Below are 23002 nucleotides of genomic sequence, written 5' to 3'. Positions count from 1 at the left end.
ATACTGTTCTTGTTTCATGAACTTCTGATAACCATAGTAGCCATTTTCTGCATGATCTCCTGTGGAATAAAGTACACAAGTACTCCGTGGCTGTTTTGAATTATCCATCTACTCTAACCATTGGTGTCCACGTCCAGTCATCTGCAACATCTAATAAACCATGGATCAAAGCAGAGAGCAGGTTAGACAGCCTTGGCAACCTGACCATTCTGTATACAGCAAGCCAATAACATGGCTTATTGGAGTTAGGACACAGGTATGAGCAGTTTCAGACTATGACTTAAGATTTTTTTCTAAGTTTATTTGGGTTATCTCGTAAAGGGAACATTCCACAGTATGATGGCGTGCAATTGTAACATACAAATCTGTCTGCAGAGGAAACCTAGTCACCAGCTAAAATCCATCAAATTATTACACAGTTTTAACCCCCCAAAATTATGTTAAGTCAGAAAACAGGAAATAGAAATTTTGCTTTCTTTTAAAAATACAAAGTCTTAATGAAGAAACTGTATTAGAGGTAATGCAGAACATAAATTCTTTTTTAAAAAGAAAAGCTCTCAAGAAAACATTTCAGACTTCAAACAAGAAGCTTGTTAAGAGGCAGTTTTATTTGTTTTAGTACAGCTTATCACTTGATTTTAGATAATTATTTTTCCAGTTAATCATCATCTCTCTGTCTCATGTTTAGGTTTAAAAGGTGCCTATCACCTTTGTATTTGAGTAGTAAAGATTGCTGTTTTATTTCTATTTATTGAAATAATGATCCTCTTTATTACCACCCCAGGTATTAAGTCAGTAATATCTTTCTTGTTAACTATCCACACACACTTTGCAATATTGTAGCCTACTTTGTTGTGGTCTCTGTCTTTTAACTGTAGGTCTGATGCCAATGCATGGAGTAAAATAGGACTCCTCCAAGCACAGCACATTTCCCATCTCTGGAGAAAAGTTATTTTCTTTACTTCGTTATTATTTCCCCTGACAGTTACCTCAAGCCTGTGACAATGACATAGTCTTAACTCTTCACAGCTGTTTGGTGGCATTTCACTGACAGTTAGCACTTTCTTATCATTGGATGACTGCTCAAAAGACTCTGGAGAGTGATGCAATATTCGAAATTCAGTTTTTAATTAATAGGTATTCATCTCTGGGCAGCAGTCTCTGAGAATGGGAATGGAAGAGAGTTCCTGTAATACTGAAACTCAGACTCCCTTTAATGCAGCATTAAGGCATGCTAACCAAGAATCCTGCTGACCATTCTCTTTCTTATCCAGAAAAGAAGAATCTCCTGACTTCCTGAAGGTATTAATAAACACTATACATATATCCATGACCACTGAAGGACTATGTCCAGACTCAATTTTGACTATAAATGTGGCAATGCCTGTGACACAATCAAAAGAGTACAGATCTTTCAGAAAAATGAAATCAACTGTCATCGTCCTCCAGCAAAAACTGGAGATCTTAATTCTTCCTCAGTCAATGTTTCTTCATTCTCAGAATCACTCAGTTTCAGATGTAAGTGCTTCATCAACAGATTTTGTATGCCTCTCCCCAGCATAAATCCCATAATGCAGCTGGTCATCCTTTACAGCAGCCCAGGACATCTGCTTGGTGGAGAACCTTGCCGCCCACTCTCCTGAACTGTTAACAACAATGACACCCCCCAAGCCCCCAACTCGTGTCTTCATGTAGTCTAATGCAGTGTCAGCAGCCATCTCTGGTGACATTCCTGAAAAGAAGAACAAGATAACTTCACGGCATATGTCTTGAAATAAGTTTTTTAATTCCCTTCAAGTTTCACCCCTCTCCACAAAGCCAGCCAAATCTAACTCCTCCTTCAAATAAACGGGCAAGAAATTTCCAGTGTAGCAAAGGAACTGTTTACAGGAAGGCTCTGGACAGTTGCTAATAGCTGCTATGGTATGGTGCTGCTACAAAGACAGGATTTAAATAGCTTCAGATTGTAATTCAGTTTCAGTGTTTGAAATAGACTAACTCAACTCTGTGTTCAAGACAACATTCCTTATGCCATCATTTGAAGGGAAAAATGTCAATCTGCAAGCTTTGCACCAAAGGTTTGTCACAAGCTAGGTCTAAAGCATTTACAGTTTGGAAAAAAAAAAAACCAAATTAAAACAATCAGAAATTTCAATCATCTATATTCCAAGTCCGCTGGCCGTAGTGAAACTCAAAGCATGTACTTCCCATTGTCATAATTTATCAAAAGCAGACATCAGCGTTACTCTTCCTGAAACTTCTGAAAGTATCAGGCAAGATGAGGACTCAATCTACTAGACATCAGAGAAAGGACCAGCAAAGCAACTTGATCTTTTCATTACACTTAATTCTTATTAACAGGAATATTTTCTAAATAAATCTCAAGTTAACGCGTGCATCATACGCACAGGCCTGTAATAGCTGCAGAATATTTGTTCACTACAAGTTTGAATATACATTCAGGAATGCAGTTGGCTTGGCCTAATTGTCCTAAGTTATATACCATCAGTAATGTTATGCAGCTTAGGTTGCAGAACAAAAACTGACCTTCATGCCTTCCCTGCAAATTCTAGTTAAAACCAAACAAAACCAGCAGAGTCAGAATTATTCACAGCCCTGCTGACTGACAGGATAAAGCTCCTTTTTCTGAGGTGACGGGTGACACTGTGACTATTCAAGTCAGTGGTACTGACTTCAAAGGGTCAGTATTTCACTGTTTGATTTTTCATCAAGACAACAGCTGCCACCATAAGACAGAGATTCCAACAGCTGTTAAGACTGGCAAAGTAATTCACTCCCGAAATATGAAAGAAAATTTTGCAGCATTGGTCCGAAAGAAGATACTTTCTGTGTGAATTACTGAATAGCTGAACAGCATTATGAAAGAGCTCTATAGTTGTTCTTAAATCTGCAACTTCAATTGACCATTCAAGGACTCAAAAAGTTATAATAACGTGAGGGTTTGTTTTCAGCACCTTCATGGAAACATGGAGGGGGCGTAGGGGAGGGGGGCATGGAAAAAAAAGTCTATTGCTGACATGTTTTCCTGGCAGCTGAGTTACACTTCTGAGCAGGATGAACGAAGGTAGAGCAAGCACAGGCAGGGTGAACAAGTGCAAACCAATTAAACATGCACACATGTGGGTTCTTTTTTTTTTTTCTTAAAAAAAAAAATCTTTTTAATTTGAGCCTCATTTGCCTTTTATACTGACTTATCACAAGTCAGATAACTGCTATCAATGCATAGCCTTTGCAATACAGTTAACGTCAAGCCAGAGAAGAAACTGGTTTACACAGTTTAGGCTAAATACGGCTTGGAAGGCCATTCACAAACTGAATACCAAGGGTCATAATATAGAGGGTAAGGGGAGATTATAATGTGTTAGAGCTTTGGGAATTAACTTGTCGGTTGTATTTTATGCTACAACTACCACATTAGCCAAGAGATTTACAGAGAAATGCACTCATAAGCAAACAGCTCTATAAAGCATAAGAAAAATATTCTCAGCTGTTAACTTGTCTCTGCTTACTGCCCCTCCAATAAAAACGTAAATTGAAAGTTTTCCAACTATTTCCAGTTCGATTGATCTCAAAGTAAGTTACACTGTACTGCCCAAAAGCTACGGCTTTCTAAAAATAAAGGTGATATCTATATTAATGATTCTTCAACTGCATGCAAGACAAATGTGTTGTCTGGCTATGTTTACAGGCTGTAATATAATCAAGGGTTTAGATGACAGACTAACTCATGAAGGTAAAGCTCCAAAGGGTCATCCCATAGTCAGATTATATTACAGTCACATAAGACATACTGTGTCAGCTGTTTACTACATACCCACCCAGTCAGTTTAGTATATTTTCCAATACTAAATGAAAATTTAAATCATAGTTAAAATGTCTTAAAAGTGTTTCTGTTGCTATAACCAGAGTTGTTAAAATAAAGACCTTTAAAGTTTATTAGAAAGGTGATATCCTATGCTTTCTTATTTCAGCTCTGATTATCTATTTTTAGCCCTCCCCTACTGCTTCCTTAAATACATCTTGCTTTTACTTGTTTTCTATTTCTTTGTTCACAAAATTTTATTTTAAAATGGGGAAAAAAATATTAAACAGAACTTCAGTTAAACAAAGTAGGCAATAATATCTTTTAATGTACATTGATCTAAAGCATGATTAAACATCAAGCAGCATAGATATTTCTGTCCACGTAAGACTATTTTAGCTTTATTAATACTTGAGTACTTTGTTTTGTTTTTAAAGACAGGTGACCCATCCACATACCCCTGGGAGCAACTCTTTTGACAACTGTTCTACGATGATAGTACATAAAATGAAACCTGTCATTAGGCAATGTTTCCTATCCTCATTGTTTCAGTTTACAGGAAGTTTGGAATATACCTTGCTCCATGTGATAGAGGATCAGTCGGGCTAAGACCACTTTCATAATGCTCTCCCCATGTCCTGTGGTTGAAGTGGCACCAGAACGGTTATCAGCATAACCTCCACTTCCTTTTCAGAGGGGGACAAAAAAAAAAAAAAAAAAAAAAGAGACAGTATTCTGTAATACAATTTACAAACTCTACATTGTTTAAAATAGGTACCAAACATTTCTTTCTAAAGGTCCAGCAATTCCGTGCACTTCTGGGAGTAAAGTGTCAGTAACTAACTTTTCTCTCATTTCTGCCTCAGTTTGAAAATATATGAAAGAGATCAGCAACAGCTGGATGAAGTCAGTTGCCAAGTTTGAGAGAGCTAGAAGCCTAGCGATCTGCTTGTGGACAAGAAACAGAAGCAGGCCAACACTTCACAGAGACAGACAAAAACATTTTCCTGAACAGCAGCGGATAGTATATTGAAGAAAAGCAAGATAGCGATGGGATACAAAATGCCAGGTCACACAACATTACCAATTGAGAAGATATGAAAGAAGATCTTGTGAGGACATTGGTCAATTCACCAAAGTTGGAGGGGAACTTATTCGCAAAAACAGGTGAGATTTGAAGAGCCTGGGCTCTAGTGAGGCATCACAAAGCACTCCTGAAGAATCTTGCAAGTCCTCACCACAAGCAGTGTGTTTCTTCTGTTGAACTCCTACCCACCTCTCCCATTTTTTTTTAACTCCCATCCTTGTTTTGCTGGCACATTCCACACCCTGTTCTCCACCAAGCTTCCGCTTGCTCAACACCCATGTTTCTAGCACATCTCCTAAGAAAAATATTTCCCAGGAGCTGGGGAGGAACATACCACAGAATTATAAACAAGGTACTGGGGGAGGGGAAAGGGGCGCAGAAGAGCAGTGAAAGTTTCTTCCCTTTTGTACTTTCTTGATCAGATCAGACCACTTCACTGGACCCCGATTTACATGTGGTAAAACACTGCCACAATCAGTCTGTCAAAGCCCCCTTTCAAAAGGCTCTAGTATTTAAAAGGACAGCTAGCATTTCTGTATCCAATCCTGCAGATGTCTACTGAGAGTGAAAGTTGCAAGCAATATGCTCAACAGTGCCCAGTTTCACAGACCCGCGTCCCATGCTATAGGAGCCCTTAATACGATCTATGTAAGAGAAGGGTATTTGCAGTCAGAAATTAAGCTGAAAATCATAGTAAAAATGCAGAGGGTATGAAAATATTAGCAACTTAGGCTGCAAGAGAAAGTTAGTATTAGTTTTATAATAATCATGTAATGCCAACAGCAGTTGGGAGTTTGGAACACATTTTACTAAAAACAATTATTTTTTCAAATCCTAACTGTATGGTAGAACCCTGAAAGCAATCAAACGGCAAGTCTGTCCCACGAGAGGAAGAAGTCTGGGGAAAGGGTTTCAAGTGTCTCTTTATACTTGGATAAGAGATCTCTTAAAATATTTCCTTTATTCCACACCGCATCTATTAGGCTTTGAGGCAGTCCTATCAGGGCTCTCTAAGAACAGGAATTTACTCAAAGTTGCCAGTCATTTTACAATTCTGGCTCACTGATATAACAAACAGTAATTACAATTACACCTACTTCCTTAGTATCATGAAAACAGCATCTTAGTATGGAACAGGCTACATTCTTTGACTTAGCTGTAAGCACAGATGTACAAAAGGAGAGCTTTATCAAAATGAACAGAAAGGAAACAGAAAAAAAAAAAGTTAGCATTCATAAAGGACAGAAAAAAGAAATTCCCATCTCCATTTTCCAGACAGAAAAATGTTGGATGATAATGATGACAGCACTACACCTCTACTTCCAATCCTTACTTGCAATCTCCATGTTGTGTTAAGAAGCTTGAGCTTTCATACATTTGAATGTTAGGCCTCCATTTCAGTTGTACCAGTATTTATTTTTCATTTCACTAAAGAAAAGGAGAATGTGTAATACTTTTTTTTTTTTAATTTATTTTTTCTTTCTTTCTTTCTTCCTTTAAATGAGAGACCTCAAAAAAACGAGAGGCAAGACCCCACACCCCATACCTATGCATGCTGTGTCACCAACACGGCCAATCAGTTTATTAGAGAGTCCTCCAGTGGATGTTGCACAAGCTACATTTCCTTCACTGTCTATAGCAACAGCACCTACTGTTCCAAGGTCTCTGCCAAGAAAAACAGTTCACAAAATTAGGTAGAATTAAAGCATACCTGCCAAAGCATGTTGCATTTATTTTCCAGGTAGCTTTAAAAAAAGATTACTGCAAAAAAATTACTGCTCATCATAAAGCTATTTTTTACCATGCTTCTCATTACAAAAATAACAAGCAATATGCAACAATTCTCACAGCTTTGTATTTAAGAGTACAAACACTTGATTTTTTGTCTCCCCCCATGACTTGTTTACCTTCATAGCATGCAAACTTCGACTTGGGGAGGAAAAAAACTGCAAAATAAAAGCACACAGGGCAGAAATATTTCTAGCCATCAGTTCTGGAATAGTTTTTTGGCTGTGACACACCTGACACACAACTTTCCCCTAAACGGCAACTCAAAGACGCAAGAATTGTCTCCACTGTCTCAATGGAAAGTTAACCGGAATTATTAATGACAATGCATGTAAATGAGCGAATATAGAAAAGGAAAGTAACGTTATGAATGCACTGAATCATTTCCTTCCTGTTCCTCCTCTTTCCTCTTCCTTATTCCCCTAAATGTTTGAATGTCACAAAAAAAAAAAAAGTTATTTAAGTGCCTTTCAAGTAGTATTGTTCACAATGCATCATTAATACATATTTTCATCTTTGTACTCAACTACGCAATCTTGAGGTTTAAATCACTTGGCCAGTAGAATCTGTTGAAACTGCACATCAGCTGAAAAATCTTCATGCACTGAAGAAAACAGAAGTCTCAACTACTGCTTTATTTCTTCAGCATGGAAAAGTCACATAAAATAGGCTGCTTAAAATGTACATGTGTATTCATACTTGGACAAAAAAAGGCTATTGTAACTTACTGTAACAGTTGCTGCACTGAGAAGCAAGACATTACTGAGAAGCAACAGTTTGAGTGTCCACATATTCCAATCTTGGCAATTCATGTAGGAACATAAAAGACTATCTGGTTAGGAGATGTATACCAAAAAAATCTAGATCCCTCCACACAGGAAAAGAATTTGTAACAATCCTTCAGGGAACTGCCCAACAGGTGACTGGAACAGGACTACCTTTGGAAGTTGCCTGGGCACTGGTGAGGGTCTCTCTATGACCCCACAGAATCTAAGCTAATTAAGTCAAACAAAGTCTTTGTGTACCATGAAACCCACAGTCAATTTCTCAGAGAACCAACTTCCTGTTCCCTCCTGCTTATGTCAAATATCATACTGTCAGTCCCTACACTTCATTCACAGCAATTCAAAGTTGACTGATGAATCACAGGCCTTACAAACTGCTCTGACATTTATGTGGAGACAGACCTCATCTCAAACTGATATGACAGTGCAGATGGGCTTCCCACCCATCCATCTGTTACTAATGATTTGTCGAAAAGAATATTAGTAAATCCAGTATTCCCTTGCATGCTCATGTGGCACCCTTCAACCAACTAAAGTTATATCCTCCTAACAAATTAAGAAAGGTGCATCCAGATGGATATTTTCCTAGGTATGTATTTACCTTAAGCAACTGTGAGAATAAGGAAAGTACAAAGATCACATACACAGCAGCTATCTGTTTTGGTACAAGAGCTCAACTGGTGATAAATAACAAAGTGAATGTGTCTGACATACCTTATCTACAGTGAAGCAAATAGACAACCACAGTCTATTTCTTACTATTCCTTTAAACTTTTTTATTGCTTCAGCTTCACGTTTTCTTTGTTTATCTTCAGAACAAAGGCAAGGAAGATATAAACAATCTGTTGCATAGCTAGGTGACTCAGAAACATTACCAAGGCAGGCAAAACTGTCCAAGTAGAGATATCATATTATAGCCACCTCTCTATTGTTAGCTAGTGACAGTAGCAAGAACCTCAACCATTACCTGTAGTATACCAGAGGATGCTACCAGTAGTAATGATTTTGCTCAATCAAGAATTATATACGTACTGCATACACTGTGATACAGAATGAGTCACTTGGATTTGTTCATTCCCTTTTGTCTAAATCTTTCATTATCCAGTACCCATGAAGTTACATGTACTAATTTTATCCCCCTTCAACTAATAGGACATCTGCTATTTCAACTAATAAGGCATCTGCTATTTTGTCTCTTAGCCCCGCATCAGTAGTAGGGTTTTCTGTCAATTGCTGTCAGTTGCTCCTCAAGTCACTCTTGTACTGTGATTCACAGAGGGTCTAGTAGCCCATCTACTACCTTATGGCTGGACTCAATTCCCTTTCTGTGGGGTTCTCAGGCAATCTCCAGCAATTCTTCACAAAGGTATAGTCAGAATTTTTGGAGTGAGACACCGAAGATAAAACAAACCACACCTTATTCTCAGCAAAAGGTGTACAAGATGACATGTTGTACATGCAATGGAATCACAAGCTTTTAGCATAAATGAACGCAGGCTTCTAACTAGCGGAAGAGAAAGGTCTCCCTTCTGGAGACACCAAACTGCTTGGAAAGCTGTGAACCTCCAAGGTTTGCAACATCGTTAGGACCAAAGGACTGGAAGTGAAGTACACACCAACCTTCCAATTCTAGTATGACCTGGTATTATGTTGCCTCTGACTAATACTACCTTCACCTTCTGCCTGTTCACCTCAGGCAATTTTCTGCATAATCACCGTGGACATAACAGGAAAAAAGAACAGTCCACACGTGACACAGAAACAAATGGGCTGGCATAAGAAAAGACCTGTTTTCAACTTTGTCAATTTGTGCTGATATCTTGGGCACTGGTTGTCAGAAAAACAACAGCGAGGCTAAGACAAGAAAACATCTCGAGCCTTTAAGAAATACAGAAGCCTTCTATTATCAGATATTCCAGAACAAGACAATGCTGGAATTGAAGATTCCTAACACTGTTATTTTAAAGAATGAATAGAGACTCAGATGCCACACCGTTCCAACTTATATATTCAGGAGACCAAGTTGCAGTAGGGGCTATGCCATCTTCAAAGTTCTTCATAATGAATTAGAATACCACACAGTCCTTGGATAGACGACGGATGAAAAGAAAACTTCTGTTGGATACAAGATGAACTATGACTAAGACCTTATGGTCAAGGAACAACTTCACTTTGTTTACAAGACCATATTTACACTTGCCTCATGAATTTGTTTTTCCTTCTAGCTATTTACTAAAAGTAATATATAGCTTGTAGTTTATAACCTCATTTAATGGACTTTAATTAATGTGCCCACAGAAGAAATTTCCTCCTTTTGATCCCCAAATTCTTCAGCTCTGCCTCTCTCATTACTGCTATTTCACAGAACATACAAACAACATGTAATACAGCATTTATGTCATGTAATGCAGTGTTTTCCTATGCCACAACCACTGACGTACAAATGGAAGCTCAAAACAATTTAGTATTTATGCCTAGCTCACAGGCATAAAAAACATTTTTGACACCTGATGATTTTCCTTCCTTTCCCATCCACCTCACCTTCCTCTCTACTTTACACGAGACTTATTTTCCAAAATTTTCATTTTGCTGTTGTGCAATACCACTTGGTAGCATATCTTTTCACACCCACCATTACATTAAACTTCTTGGTCATTTTTTTTTCATTCTCGTCTACAACAACAGCCACAATCAGCACTCAGAAGGAGTTACTAGTCAAAATCTGATGTTGTTTAACTAACTAATCCAGTTTAAAGGCAAATCTGATCATCTACTTAACCAAGATCAGCTTTATTAATTTTTTTTTCATGGACTTGTTTTAAAACTTGGACTGGAGATTTTTTAAAATCCCAGTTCCTCCACGGAAAAGAACTATACAAAGTGATGCCTGCTGTTTGTTAAAGCTGCTCTATGTACTTCTATAACTGGTGATTTTAAGAGCAACAAGTTCTAACTTTGTCCTCCATTAATGCCACAAAAGCTAGGTGACTATCTTCTTAAGCATCAACAAGTTTGTTTCAGTCACTTATACTTGAGCAAATTCACTGAAAACTTGATTTTTCATTACTTTCACTGAGGACATACTGTGAAGATGGTATTAAACACTGTAACACTTGAAGTATTCTCAAGTCTGAATACAGGCCTGAAAGCTTTCTTGTTTTTTGGTGTTCTGTTTGTTGGTTTTTTTGTTTGTTTGTTTGTTTGTTTTAACTGATAGCACAAATTAAATTACCTGAATTTAGAAAGAAAAAATATTTTACAAAACCCCTACTTCTGAAACTCTTCAGGGTTGGAATCTGGCTCAAGGTTCTTCTTCCATCTCTCCCAGGATCTCTCAGTTATGAGTTTCTCCCCTGGAGTCTCAGGAATACCCATAGCCTGAGCAAACAGGTGTGCACCATGGTCAGTCAGCAGCATGTGCTTTGTCTGCAGAAGACAGACGAGATTAATTGAAAATTCTTGTTTTGTGTTGTACTGAGCAGTTTTGTATAGTCACTCTTTATTTTTAGAAGTATCCACACAAAGAAAATTACAAATTTTGTTTTATTTTTAAACTTTCTACATTTCTATGCTTATATCCTCTTCCACTAACTGAAAAAAAAAAGTCTCAGCTCTCCAAAACACAGATACAAACATACATCATTAGTTGAAAAGAACTGCATTTCTCTGTTTAATACTTATTAAAATGGGAAAAGAAAAATTCATAAATTTTCTCTTTGGCATGCAACTTCTTTGTACTGTTTCCAGTCAATCATCAAATCACTACTGAACTAAGTGTTTTGTCCAGTTAACTAAGAGATCTAGGAAGATTTTATCCAGAAGAAAAGAATGGTATATAAATTCCTTTCTGTTTAAAGATATTACACCTCGTAAAACAACCAAAAAGTATAAATACCCTACACTTAAGTGTTTCTTAACATCAGCTGAACCATTTTATTTTAAATATTTCCTTCAACTAGCTGCTACTTTTATAGACCCATAATTTCAAATTTGAGAACAGAATGCTGTTCTAATGGGTTTGACCAAGAAACATTTGCTCTCTCGTCTAACAACATTTGCAGAAGCTCTATTCCAATTCCTTTATTTAGCAAAGCACTTAGACCAAACTTTAAGTCAACAACCTTAGTTAAATCTATGCTTCAAAGTCTGTACAGCTCGGTTAATTCCTATTTTAGAGAAACTTGCCAGATAAATTTGTTTCATTAATCCTTATACTTTAGTATGAACTCTAAAATGCAATCTTTTATTAAAAAAAAAATCTGCGTCCAAAAATAAGCATCAATTTCTTGGACCACTACACAGCTGTTAATTGCTCATCAGAGCCTAGGAAGATTTTGGAGGAGCAGTGGTCTGACTATACAGTACGGAGTCAGAGCAGAGCACCGAACTTCAAGCAAGCTTTCATGTCCACGCAGCAGCACAACACACAGGTACCAGCTGAGGCTCAAAAAGTAGAACCACGTGATGCTGGAGGCAGCAGGCTTCGAGAGCCTTGCAGGGCACCAGAGCGGCACATACTCAGCTCTCAGCCTGAAGTGAAGATGCCAGATGTTGGGTATTTCTGTGTTATGCTTCATTGCTGTGTCACGCTGCATTCCACAGGACATCTACAATCTCAAAGCTTTGGACTTTTAAGATGCTGCAGTCCATCAACCTCTGTTGATTTCTAAAGCAACGACAAGCAATCACTACCATGACCAACCCATAGCATTGCATTGTTTTGAAGGCTTCCAGCCGAACCTCCTCCCAACCCATGGACACTGATCTCTACTTAAGCCTATTACAGCCTCTGCACTAACCCCTTCAGATAGGTACAGAAGAGGGAAATGTGACTACACTTCAAGAATGTTTCTAAAGTGGTGGACCTGACATCAAACATTTCTGAAAACTGACATGCCTTTTTATCGTCAAATTAAGTCCTCAATTCATGAGAGTATTGCTTTAGGGAACAAGAAAATGGGTTACAAGGAAGAAGCCCTCTGTACACGTGAAAGAGTGAACAACAGGCTTACATGCTGAGTGATGTTACCAGACAATAAAAGACCTGTGTATTTTTAAATAAGCTAGTGTTCTTAGACTTGATACCCAACTTCTTTGTGCAATACTGCCCCCCTCTGCCACTAAACCACCAGAAGCAAAGGATCCAATAATTCAAATCAGGTTGGGTTTTTTTTTTTTGGTTTGGTTTGTTTTTTTTGGTTTGGTTTTTTGTTTTTAGGAAATACATGGAACTTTTCTTGTGACTTTATCTGTATCAGAAGGCTGTGTCCTTCATCACTTGCTTTCTTCAGCAACTGACACTCTGTATCATCCTTTAAATAAGTTTAAAAAATGAAAGTTTTTTTGTAAAAAAATTGAAGTTGTTTCTTAAAACTTTTTCAAAGGGTTCACTCCCATATGCAGATTCTGATAACATACCCACCTTCCTAAGCTGCACAAACAAGAAATAATAGAAGAATAGAAAAAATAGAAGTATAAGCTCCTATGATAGAGTGGTTTGGTTGGGGTTGGGTTTTTTTTTTTTTGCAGTCCTCACCAAAAAGAAGGTATCTTAAGGAGAATTTTATTTGTTTTTCTCTTCAATCTATCTTGTTGATCAAATGAGCTGGTAGAACATTACCCACATTTTTCTGTCTCATCCTTCTTCTACAGTTTCATGAATGTGTTTGCTAACTTTAAGTGCCTAATTTTTCTGTAACACAATTATTCTAAGTAACCCAAAAGGACAAAAAAAAAAAAGGTTCCAGAGATCTTACTAACAAACAACAAATGTTGGAAAGTTTAGTTATTTTCATGGGAAATGGGGAAGAGAAAATGCCCCAAATTTCTGCAGCTTGCCTAAAATTTAATAATCCTGGCAGTGCGCAGAGTGCAGCAAAAATTTGCACCTTTGCCTTGAGAAGTCTCTGTTCTAAGCTATGTTCTCCTTTGTCTAATGTAAAGGGTCGGATGATATAGTAGGGGAAAACATACACACAGTTCACATATACCAATGAATCAGTGCTCTAATGTTCACAAGATGCCCATCTAATGAAGTGTTGGAGCTGAGGGGATTACATGCTGCATTTGAGGAAAAAAAAAAAAAAAAAAGCAGCCATTTCAACATATCATTCTATTTTTGTTCACTACAAACAGGAAAAAATCATCAGGAATTTAACTACTTTCTCAAGGATTTGTTGAATTACTTAAAAGCCTTCCATCTCTAGAGGCTGCTGTGTACAGTATCACAGTAAATCATGAATGGAAATTATTTTGGTGCCCTTTCTTCTACCCTATGAATGTGGACAAGTTTGAACCCAGTGAGAATGACAGCAAAGAGAATGAATGTGTGCAACAACAATCTAGAAGAGTTACTCTGGCCACCAGATGGAGCCCATATTGTTCCATAAATGTAATGGAAATAAAAATTACAAGCAGGTGGGGAGGGGTTTTCTTTGTTTGTTTGGTTTTGGGAGCTGCATGTTTCAAAATTCCTTAAGGCAGAGAGGCATCTCAAAACCACTGGGAAATAAGCATCCTAACATGCTTAGGACACCAGGAAAGCCACAGTCTTATTACCCAGGGGTCACAAAGTTAAAAATATTTTTAACTATGCATAGCAAAATAAAACACACTCTGAAATGTACTGTGAAATATCATGGGTTGGTGTCCCAAAATTCCTGTCAAGATGAACAGAAGAGTAACATCATTTGGTAAACCCATTCACAATACCTGATAAAGAAGCACCAGAAGCTCATCTCAAGATATATCAAGCAATTTAGGCCAACATATACGTTTAAACTTTCTCACCTACACTGAATTTTTTGCATCTGGGCCTAGAGTAATACACTTCACCATGAAATTTCATGGGTTTAGGCCTACGCCATTATCTGTAAAGGGCCAAGTATAAATTTTATGATTTTTTCAAATTTAGCCTCAACATTTTTGAACACCAGAAGCACCATACAGTGACAAGACCAACCTTATAATAGACAAGAAAGGCAAGGGAAAGGTGGTGGGGTTTTTGTTTGTTTGGAGGTTTTTTTGTATGTGTGTTTTGGGGATTTTTTTGTTTGTTTTTTAAAACACACTTTGGAAAGTTACGTTCTCAAAAACCAACAGTGTTGTTTTGACTCTATTCTTCTTGACTTAAATGGGATTTTATCATGGAGAAGACAACAGGGGAACAAAAATTAAAATCAGTGATTTTGGAATATGAACTGAACAATGGACATTACAAGAAGTTATCTACAGAAACAAAAACCCAACATTCCCCCCAAATCCCCCCAACATGCTAGAAGGCACCTCTCCACCCTCCACCTACATTCTTAAATTTTGAAAAAATTGGTGTTGTGAAGCTGTCTACTAGCTATACTTATTTATTTCTTCTAGTTAAATGATAGAATAAAACCCATATGAAGGAAAAAAAATCATATTAATTCAAAATTTTAACACAGTTTTTTTGGTAAACCTACATTTCACTGAAGTAGTTCTATTAAATACTTTAGTGAAAAGTTCTGATTTTAAAAGCAGAACTATCCTCCAATTAAGGGCAAAAATAATTCCTATCTTCTTTGGAGGCTGTTGAGGACAAATTACATTTCAATCATCTTTACAGATCACCAAGAGATTTTGTTTCCTCAAAAGTCACTTTGAAAGGTTAAAGAAACATAAATCCTCTTAGTTAATAAGTGTTTTGGCAAATATGAACCCTTTTCAACAATAGGGCAGTTGCACTAGTAGGATGAAAAACGTAAAACTCCAAAGGCAGTACAAACTTTTTGATCACTGTCACAGCCTAGTAATGGTAAACCAGATGCACACATCACACAAATCAGCCATCCTGAACCATACCACTTGCACCATTTCTGAAAAACAAGAGAAGTCTGCTGTGGCAGATATTAAAGGGACTTTTTAGTGGAGTAAAGTGTGATTGATTTTACATAGAAGATAAGTAATAATCATTTTGCTGCCCTGACAAGTTTGATTCTCTTGGAAAAGTCTATCACCATCACATAGGGCTAATGTTATGTTCTACTGCTGGAAGACCATGACTTTGCACAAAGGCTACCACCTGATTAGGTCACATTGGAGAAGGCTGCCTAGAACAACGTAAGACTGCTTACATGGCCAAATGTTACTGAGTCATTTAATTCAGTTCCATGTCATTGCAAAGTCAACATTACATTATTCAACTTCAATCTTGCAAGATCAAGCAGAAGACTCAGTGACAGCATAAACACTCTTAAAAAAATAAGTGAACAAAAAAAACCCTCCTGTATTTGTGGGGCTACAGGAGATTGACATGTATAGGTCAATTTCTCCCTGTGCTTCCAATTGCTTGGCAGAACTTAAGTTTCCTTGGAATACTATTTTTAATAAATATCTCTCAAAACCCCTTAAAGTAGAAGTTCTTCGTGGTCATGATCATAGTTTCCAAACACTACCATCCATTTCTCCTGTCTTTCCTGCTTTAAAGCACTATACAAACATTATCATCGAGGTGTATCAATTTATCAGATGAATTTCTAAGGGAAAAAGCGCTTCATGCTCAAGTACATATTCAGCATACCTTTTCCATGACAAGTCGAGCAAGTTTTACTGGGTTTGCTATACATTTAACTGCAGACACTGCTCCAGAGTCTAAATTTTTTCCATCCATGATAATGGCATCCATTTCTACTTCACCTTTTTCATTTAGAACAGATCCACAGCCTAAAGACCAAGGGGGAAAAAAAAAAAAAATCAGGGAGAAAGGCAAAAAGAAGAAAGTCATTAAGAGCTAATCATCAGGTGATTCAATTATAAGATCTCATCAAGCAAACTTTCTCTTTCCCAGTTTGTTGTCTCACTTACTGAAAGTATCTCTTGAATACAAACAAAACAGAAGAAACACTGCTGAGTATAACGACAAAATCCAACCATTAACAGAAGTCTCGCAGGGTACAATGTCTACTTTAAAATTGAGTTTACTTTTATCAGATGAAAACCACACTTCCAAGCCCATCCAAAATGATACACTGGGTATGAAAGTTAAAATGACCAACAATAACGAACAGAATTCTTTATACCCCAGAGCACTTCAAGTGCCCATAAAACTATTTCACCTTTACAGTTCTTCCAAAGGAGGATACAACATAACCCAACAAAATAGCATAGTGTTCAATCCTATCAACAGATTAATGTCACATAGCATTCCAAGAAACTGCCAAAATTGATGGTGCAGAATAAAAGTGTCCACTCACTAGTGTAACAAAAGCTTGAAATAACAAGTTCTTCATTACCAAATAAAAACAGTAGATGAAGGAATTACAAAAAAAATAAAAATCAGGTAATAAAATGTTGGATAGTTATTTTCTATAATTATCAGTGCTATCACTAACCTAATTGAAAACTAATGAGATACAAAATGAGACAATTCAAATAAGTGTTTTTTTTTTAGTAATGTCAATAACTATCCCAGGGGAATAATCAGTTGTAAGTAGAGTGCACAAGCCTTGCTAATAAGGATGGAGAAGACTAAGCTTACAAAGAAGTAAGAAAAAACAAAACAAAACATGACAGACTTACACAGTAGCTGAGATAGAAAGACATGAACATTTTACAGAGCTAAAACAGTGAAGAGAGACACGTGCCCTCTAAGAACAATTCATCCCACTTGCCTTAGAGAGCTGTATAGCCACCCTTTCCATCCCACTTGCCTTAGAGAGCTGTATAGCCACCCTTTCTCATTCCACTGACCCCAGTGAAAGCCTGTACGCTACGGCAAGGCTAAATACTAAACTTCAGGTTATCTGAGGTAGGATGAATCCCTCCTTCTACGGTTACAGACTGTCTTTTCACCTGCCTTCCAGCACGATGGGTAGGGACTACCTGCCTCTGAGGCCATGGTATTCACTGGCAGCAGCATTGGGGAAAAAAAAAAAAAAATGTATGGCTTACTTATGAAACAAAGGGGCAGGGAAAAAAAAAAAAAAACAAAACAGAAACAAGAGAAGACAGAAAATCTAAGGGGACACAAATTACAAACATGTCTGGCATTAGCCAAATCCCAGCAGGGGTACTGAGAGGAGCATTCCAATTCCCTCTATTAACAAATGAACAGATCTGTTCTCTGTACTACAATGGCTGAGAAGAGTGTGCAAGGTATACTGTAATGACAGTACTTGTATCTGGAGCATTCACTCCAATCTAGTTAAAACTGCTAGTCAAAGAGATCACATGAAGGATATATAACCAAGGCCACTTCCTCAGCACAAGCAGAACTTGAAGACTTTATTATGGAGCACAAGTCACTAAAACGGTAGTTTTAGACAACAGTATAGCTTCTAGCCCCTCCACCAAGTCTACATCAAGATGCATCTACACAGCATGGCTAAACCCTGTAATTCAAAAAAGGACACAACTTGGTCTTTGTGCCGATTCTCCCCAACCTTTATTGTTGTCTTCTAGCAATGTCTGTGTTTTCCTAGAAAGTATTACAGTAAAACTGCTATTTCCTTTACAAAGATAAATACCACACGGTGAGTTTTAAACAGCCACTCCAATCAGGGCCCTCTTCACATAGCTTTCAGCTCATTTTCACCAGCTACTGAGAGCAGCTGTATCTAATGAGTGTTAACACAATTAGATGTATCTGTAAGTGATTACCAGACTACTTGCCATTTAGATCAGCATAGTCAAACTTGAGCAAGGGCTTAAGGCTCAAGTCCAGTTTAAGCAAATTTTGCTAAAAATTGCTTATTTAATATACTACAAACAAGGTATAAATATTGTTAGAACAAATTAATTAAACACCTTCAGACAAAAAAAAAAATCAACATATATTTAATTAAGGATAAATAAGACCTCAGACTATGAATAAGTGTGCCACAACCACATCTTGCATTTTGTACATTAAGTGAAATGTTAAGTTATAACTGTATATCAGTCATTGGATATTGTAGAGTCTAAGGTCCTATCCTCAAATATATGATCATTTTTAGAGGAGTATACACTGCTCACAGGTGTCAATTCAATGGCATGATACAAGAGAACATGGCTCAGAAAAAGCACTATTAGTGACACGATCCCACATAAAGGTACAAAAAACCTGTAAGAAAAACACAGCATATTGCTAGTTATTGTGATCCTACTTAGGGTAAGTGCCCAAATCCTTCAGACAGTTGTGTAAAAGCTCAATAAATGAGCCTAAACAGATCATTATAAAGTAAGCTTTCATCACTGGGAGTCACACTGAGCTAAAATATATTGCCCATTTAAATAATGTTGATCTACAGAACCATCAAAACCAAGAAAGCATGCAACTGTTTACACGGAATGATTAAGAAAGAGATGTAACTAATCTTTAAGCTTAAATTTATATTGAAGTTGCTTCCACATTAACATTGGATGCTTAATGCCAGGCAGAACACACTGAAGAGATGCTTCTCAAGAATTAGGATTTTTTTCCTAACCAGAAGTAGCTAGCGTTTTTAAAATAGCAAAACTAAATTCTCTCAGAGAGATATTTTGAGACATAACCCAGAAGTATAAAGAGAGCCAAAGGCCAAATAGATACTGATTTACTGACCTGAGCAAAACAAAGTCCTACAGGCTTGTGACTGATTTAGAGAACAGATGAAGAAAAGTAAAAGTTAAACGAGAGAATGCCACTGTGATGTTAACTATATAATAGTACACACCACACCTATAAGTCCACGTCATTATTTCAGCTCTAAAAATCAAGATGTTCAACCCAAGTCAGTAAAAAACACATTTAAAGTTTCATATGAAATAAAAGCTCTCACTCGCTCTCAATTACAAGGGGAGAAGGAAAAAGAGAATTTCTGCCAACTAAGTGTACACAAAACTAACAGCTATGTTATCTAAAACACTGAATACTGACAGGTCTGTCTTTCCATGTTCATTCCTGACATACCTTGGTGGCGGTGGGGAAATATTTCCACTGAAATTCATCAAAAAAAAATTTGAGGTCATACGAACAGGAGAAAAATATACGACTATTGACATAAATGTTAATTGTTAGGAAATCCAGTTATGAACACTTAACTGTATAAATTCTTGACTCATATACCATTACTGCATTATTTCCAATGTATTATTTACAAAAGCACTAATTGCAAGCATTAATTGAGAGAAAAATGCCTAAAATCCCAAAGAACAGTATTCCTCTGGCAATAGTAAAGCTCAATCATTAAGGCTTAAACATTGCTGCAAACTATATTCAAGTCCCTTAAACATGAATGTTAACTAAACATACCCTCCATTAAGGAGTCCATGTCTTAAAACTGAATACACAGCACAGTAATGGGAGAAAATTTACAGAAAAGTAATACAGCACCACAAGAATGAAACAGCAGGTATAAAACACTGAAAAATGAGAAAAACAGTAACTCATCTCCCTGTGTACTCATGAGCAACTACAGTACATACCACACTCTTATTATACAGAGATATAAGCTATTTTGTGACACCAATATTTATTCCACTGCAATGTATATCATTCAAAGAAAATGCCAGCCAGCATTTTCAGAAGCATCAGGGCAAAACACTTGAAATACATGATGATTCTAAACCCACTTAATTCTTGAAAAATTACCTGCATTAAAATGAGGATCATCTTCCATTGATCGTACTGCCTCCTCAACTGCATCTAAGGAACTGCCTCCCTGTTTCAGGATACCATAACCTCGCAGCACAGCTCTGACAACACCAGCACGACTTCCCTCCTCTCGTTCTTTAAAGATCCGTCCAGCTCCACCATGCACCACAATGACAGGCTTCATCCTGCTAAACTCCTCCTGAGGCTTTCAGCTGTACACACTTGTAATTAGCCTATTTTGGAAAGAAAAGTCTTTAGCATGTGCTCCCTTCTACATGGGCAGGCCTATTTTGGAAAGAGTCTTTAGCATGTGCTCCCTTCTACATGGACAGAGCCCATTTTGGAAAGAGTCTTTAGCATGTGCTCCCTTCTACATGGACAGAGCCCATTTTGGAAAGAGTCTTTAGCATGTGCTCCCTTCTACATGGACAGAGCCCATTTTGGAAAGAGTCTTTAGCATGTGCTCCCTTCTACATGGACAGAGCCCATTTTGGAAAGAGTCTTTAGCATGTGCTCCCTTCTACATGGACAGAGCCCATTTTGGAAAGAGTCTTTAGCATGTGCTCCCTTCTACATGGACAGAGCCCATTTTGGAAAGAGTCTTTAGCATGTGCTCCCTTCTACATGGACAGAGCCCAACAGGTCAGTTAACAGATACAGTTTGACTGTAACTATTTTACCTTTTGGGAAGCTGAGTAATCGCACGAAGGAGCTCCTAATGCAAGTCTGGACTGGAGGAGGCCCTGGGCAACTTGGTGTAACTTTGAGGTCAGCGCTGCTTTGAGCGGGGTGCTGGGCCAGGTGGCTTCTGAAGGTCCCTTCCAGCCTAAATTACTCTACAGTCTTATGATTTAGCATAAACCCTGTCTGGTGATATTACAGAAACAAGCACCTGCGCAACCCTTGATCCTGCTCACTGTTCTTCGTGTTAGATGGGTAGCTCTGCTGTTCGAATACAGTAATATAACCCGAGATAAAGAAAGGCAACTGACCTGACCCGAGTTAACAGCTTAACCAGCTCTGCTGCCTGGATTTCAAACCTCTGACCTCTTGCAAAACTTTGCACTTCTTGCAGGAAAACACAGCATTCAAACCTGGATGTCAACAGCTTGTTGTTACTGCTCAGGGCCTCCTGTGAGGAAAAAAAAAAAAAAAAAGGCGAAAAAAAAAGGAAAAAAAAAAAAAAAAAGCGTGCTGCTACACATATTTGGTGCTGGCGACTACTTTTTTTGCTTCCAGAAAAAGGCAAAGGAGAAGCAGCCTCACCTCCTACCGGAATCTAGGGCACCTCGCAGAGGAAACCCTCCGCCTTTTGCAGGGCCAGCTATTTTTGGAAAGAGGCTGCCAAGAACAAAACCCGACAGCTTTTCCCTAATCCCATTCGCAAACCCGTCAGAGAGAGTGTCCCCGTAGCCCTGCGCCACCGACCTCCCGGACCCTCGCACTCCCGCGGCCTCAGCAGCGGAACGGGCTCCCGGGGCCCGCCTGCCCCCGGTGAAGCCACCGCCCGCCCTTCTTGGGCGTTACAGCCCGAGGTGGGGCAGAAACGCCTCTATTACCACCGAGGATGCCGCAAGCGAGGCCTTTCAAGTTTTTACTTCGACCGCCAGCTACGCTCTCCCCTCAGGGAGGGCGAGGAGAGGAGGAACTCGGCACGGGCTCTCCTCAGCCGCGCATCGAGCCCTGCCGGGCATCGCCTCAGCCCGGGGCGGGCCTAGCCCACCCCCCGCGCCCCACCGGCTTTGCCCGCCCGCCGGCCCGCTCCCGCCGCCCCGGCGTCCGCTCAGCCTCACCCGCCCTGGCGGAGAGCGACAGCGTGGACTCGGAGCCCGCCTGCGGCGCCCCGTCCTCACGGCAGCCCAGCGCCGCCCTGGACGCTCTCCCCGGGCGGGTGCCAGTACCGGGGAGGGACGCGCACCGCCGCGGCGGGAGGGCAGCCCGTTCCCCGGCCCCGCCGCTGCCGGCAGCCGCCCTCAGCAGACATGGCGGCGGCCTGAGGGGTGCCCGCAGTTAAGATGGCGCTCTGCTGCCATTCTCGCCCGGGCGTTCCCCCAGCCCCAGCCGCGGCAGGGGGCCGGGCGCCGCTGCCTCAGGGCCGGCGGGAGCGGCCCGGCCCCGGGCTGCCTGGCAGTGGGTGCTGCTGCATCGTGCTCTACTCGGCTTCGTTTACTGCTCATCAGCAGACAGACGGGGAACGAGTTCTCTGGCAGCAGAGTCTCCCACGGAGGGGCCAGGCAGAGCTGTGGATTCTGCCACTGCTTGATTTCATAGAATGGTTTAGGTTGGAAGAGACCTTAGAGATCATTTAGTTCCAACCCCCTGCCACAGGCAGGGACACCTCCCACTAGACCAAGTTGTTCAAAGCCCCATCCAACCTGGCCTTGAACACCTCCAGGGATGGGGCCTCCACAACTTCCCTGGGCAACCTCTTCCAGTGCTTCACCACCCTCACAGTTAAAAATTTTCTCCTGATAATCTATTCTAAATCTCCCCTCTTCCAGTTTGAAGCCATCCCCCCTTGTCCTATCACTACATGCCCTTGTAAAAAGTCCCTCTCTAGCTTTCTTGTAGGCCCCTTTCAGATACTAGAAAGCTGCTATAAGGTCTCCCGGAGCCTTCTCCAGGCTGAACAACCCCAACTCTCTCAGCCTGTCCTCATAGGAGAGGTGCTCCAACCCTCTGATCATCTTCATGGCCCTCCTCTGTCCTCCTCACATGTCCTTCATGTGCTGGGGACTCCAAAGCTGGACGCAGTACTCCAGGTGGGGTCTCCCTTCTAGTTCAATTAGAAAAATGGCACCTCTTCCCCAAATAGAAACCCAACCGCATGTCTTGCGGGCCCGTCCTTCCCCTCCCCTCTGAGCAGACTGGGTCATTCCCATTCCCATCCCCATTCTCATAGCTGGGGCTGTGGGAGACATCACACATCCCAATCT

General features: G+C 39.4%; 1 protein-coding gene across 1 annotated transcript; it reads right to left on the bottom strand.

The window, feature by feature from the left end:
- Window positions 1–322: 322 nt before the first annotated feature.
- Window positions 323–21970, bottom strand: ASRGL1 (asparaginase and isoaspartyl peptidase 1). Its single transcript, XM_082480936.1, has 8 exons — window positions 21860–21970; window positions 21059–21198; window positions 20064–20299; window positions 16035–16177; window positions 10755–10909; window positions 6457–6575; window positions 4399–4509; window positions 323–1732 (listed from the first exon to the last, which is right to left on the bottom strand). Exons 3-8 carry the CDS (start codon window positions 20248–20250, stop codon window positions 1503–1505), a joined length of 945 nt encoding a protein of 314 aa, XP_082337062.1. The 5' UTR covers window positions 20251–20299; window positions 21059–21198; window positions 21860–21970; the 3' UTR covers window positions 323–1502.
- Window positions 21971–23002: the final 1032 nt, after the last annotated feature.

Source organism: Vanellus vanellus (assembly GCF_965231255.1).
Source record: "Vanellus vanellus genome assembly, chromosome: 3".
Classification (NCBI taxonomy): domain Eukaryota; kingdom Metazoa; phylum Chordata; class Aves; order Charadriiformes; family Charadriidae; genus Vanellus; species Vanellus vanellus.
The sequence above is the reverse complement of the archived record's forward strand: the minus strand, read 5'-3'. Positions and strand labels throughout refer to the sequence as shown.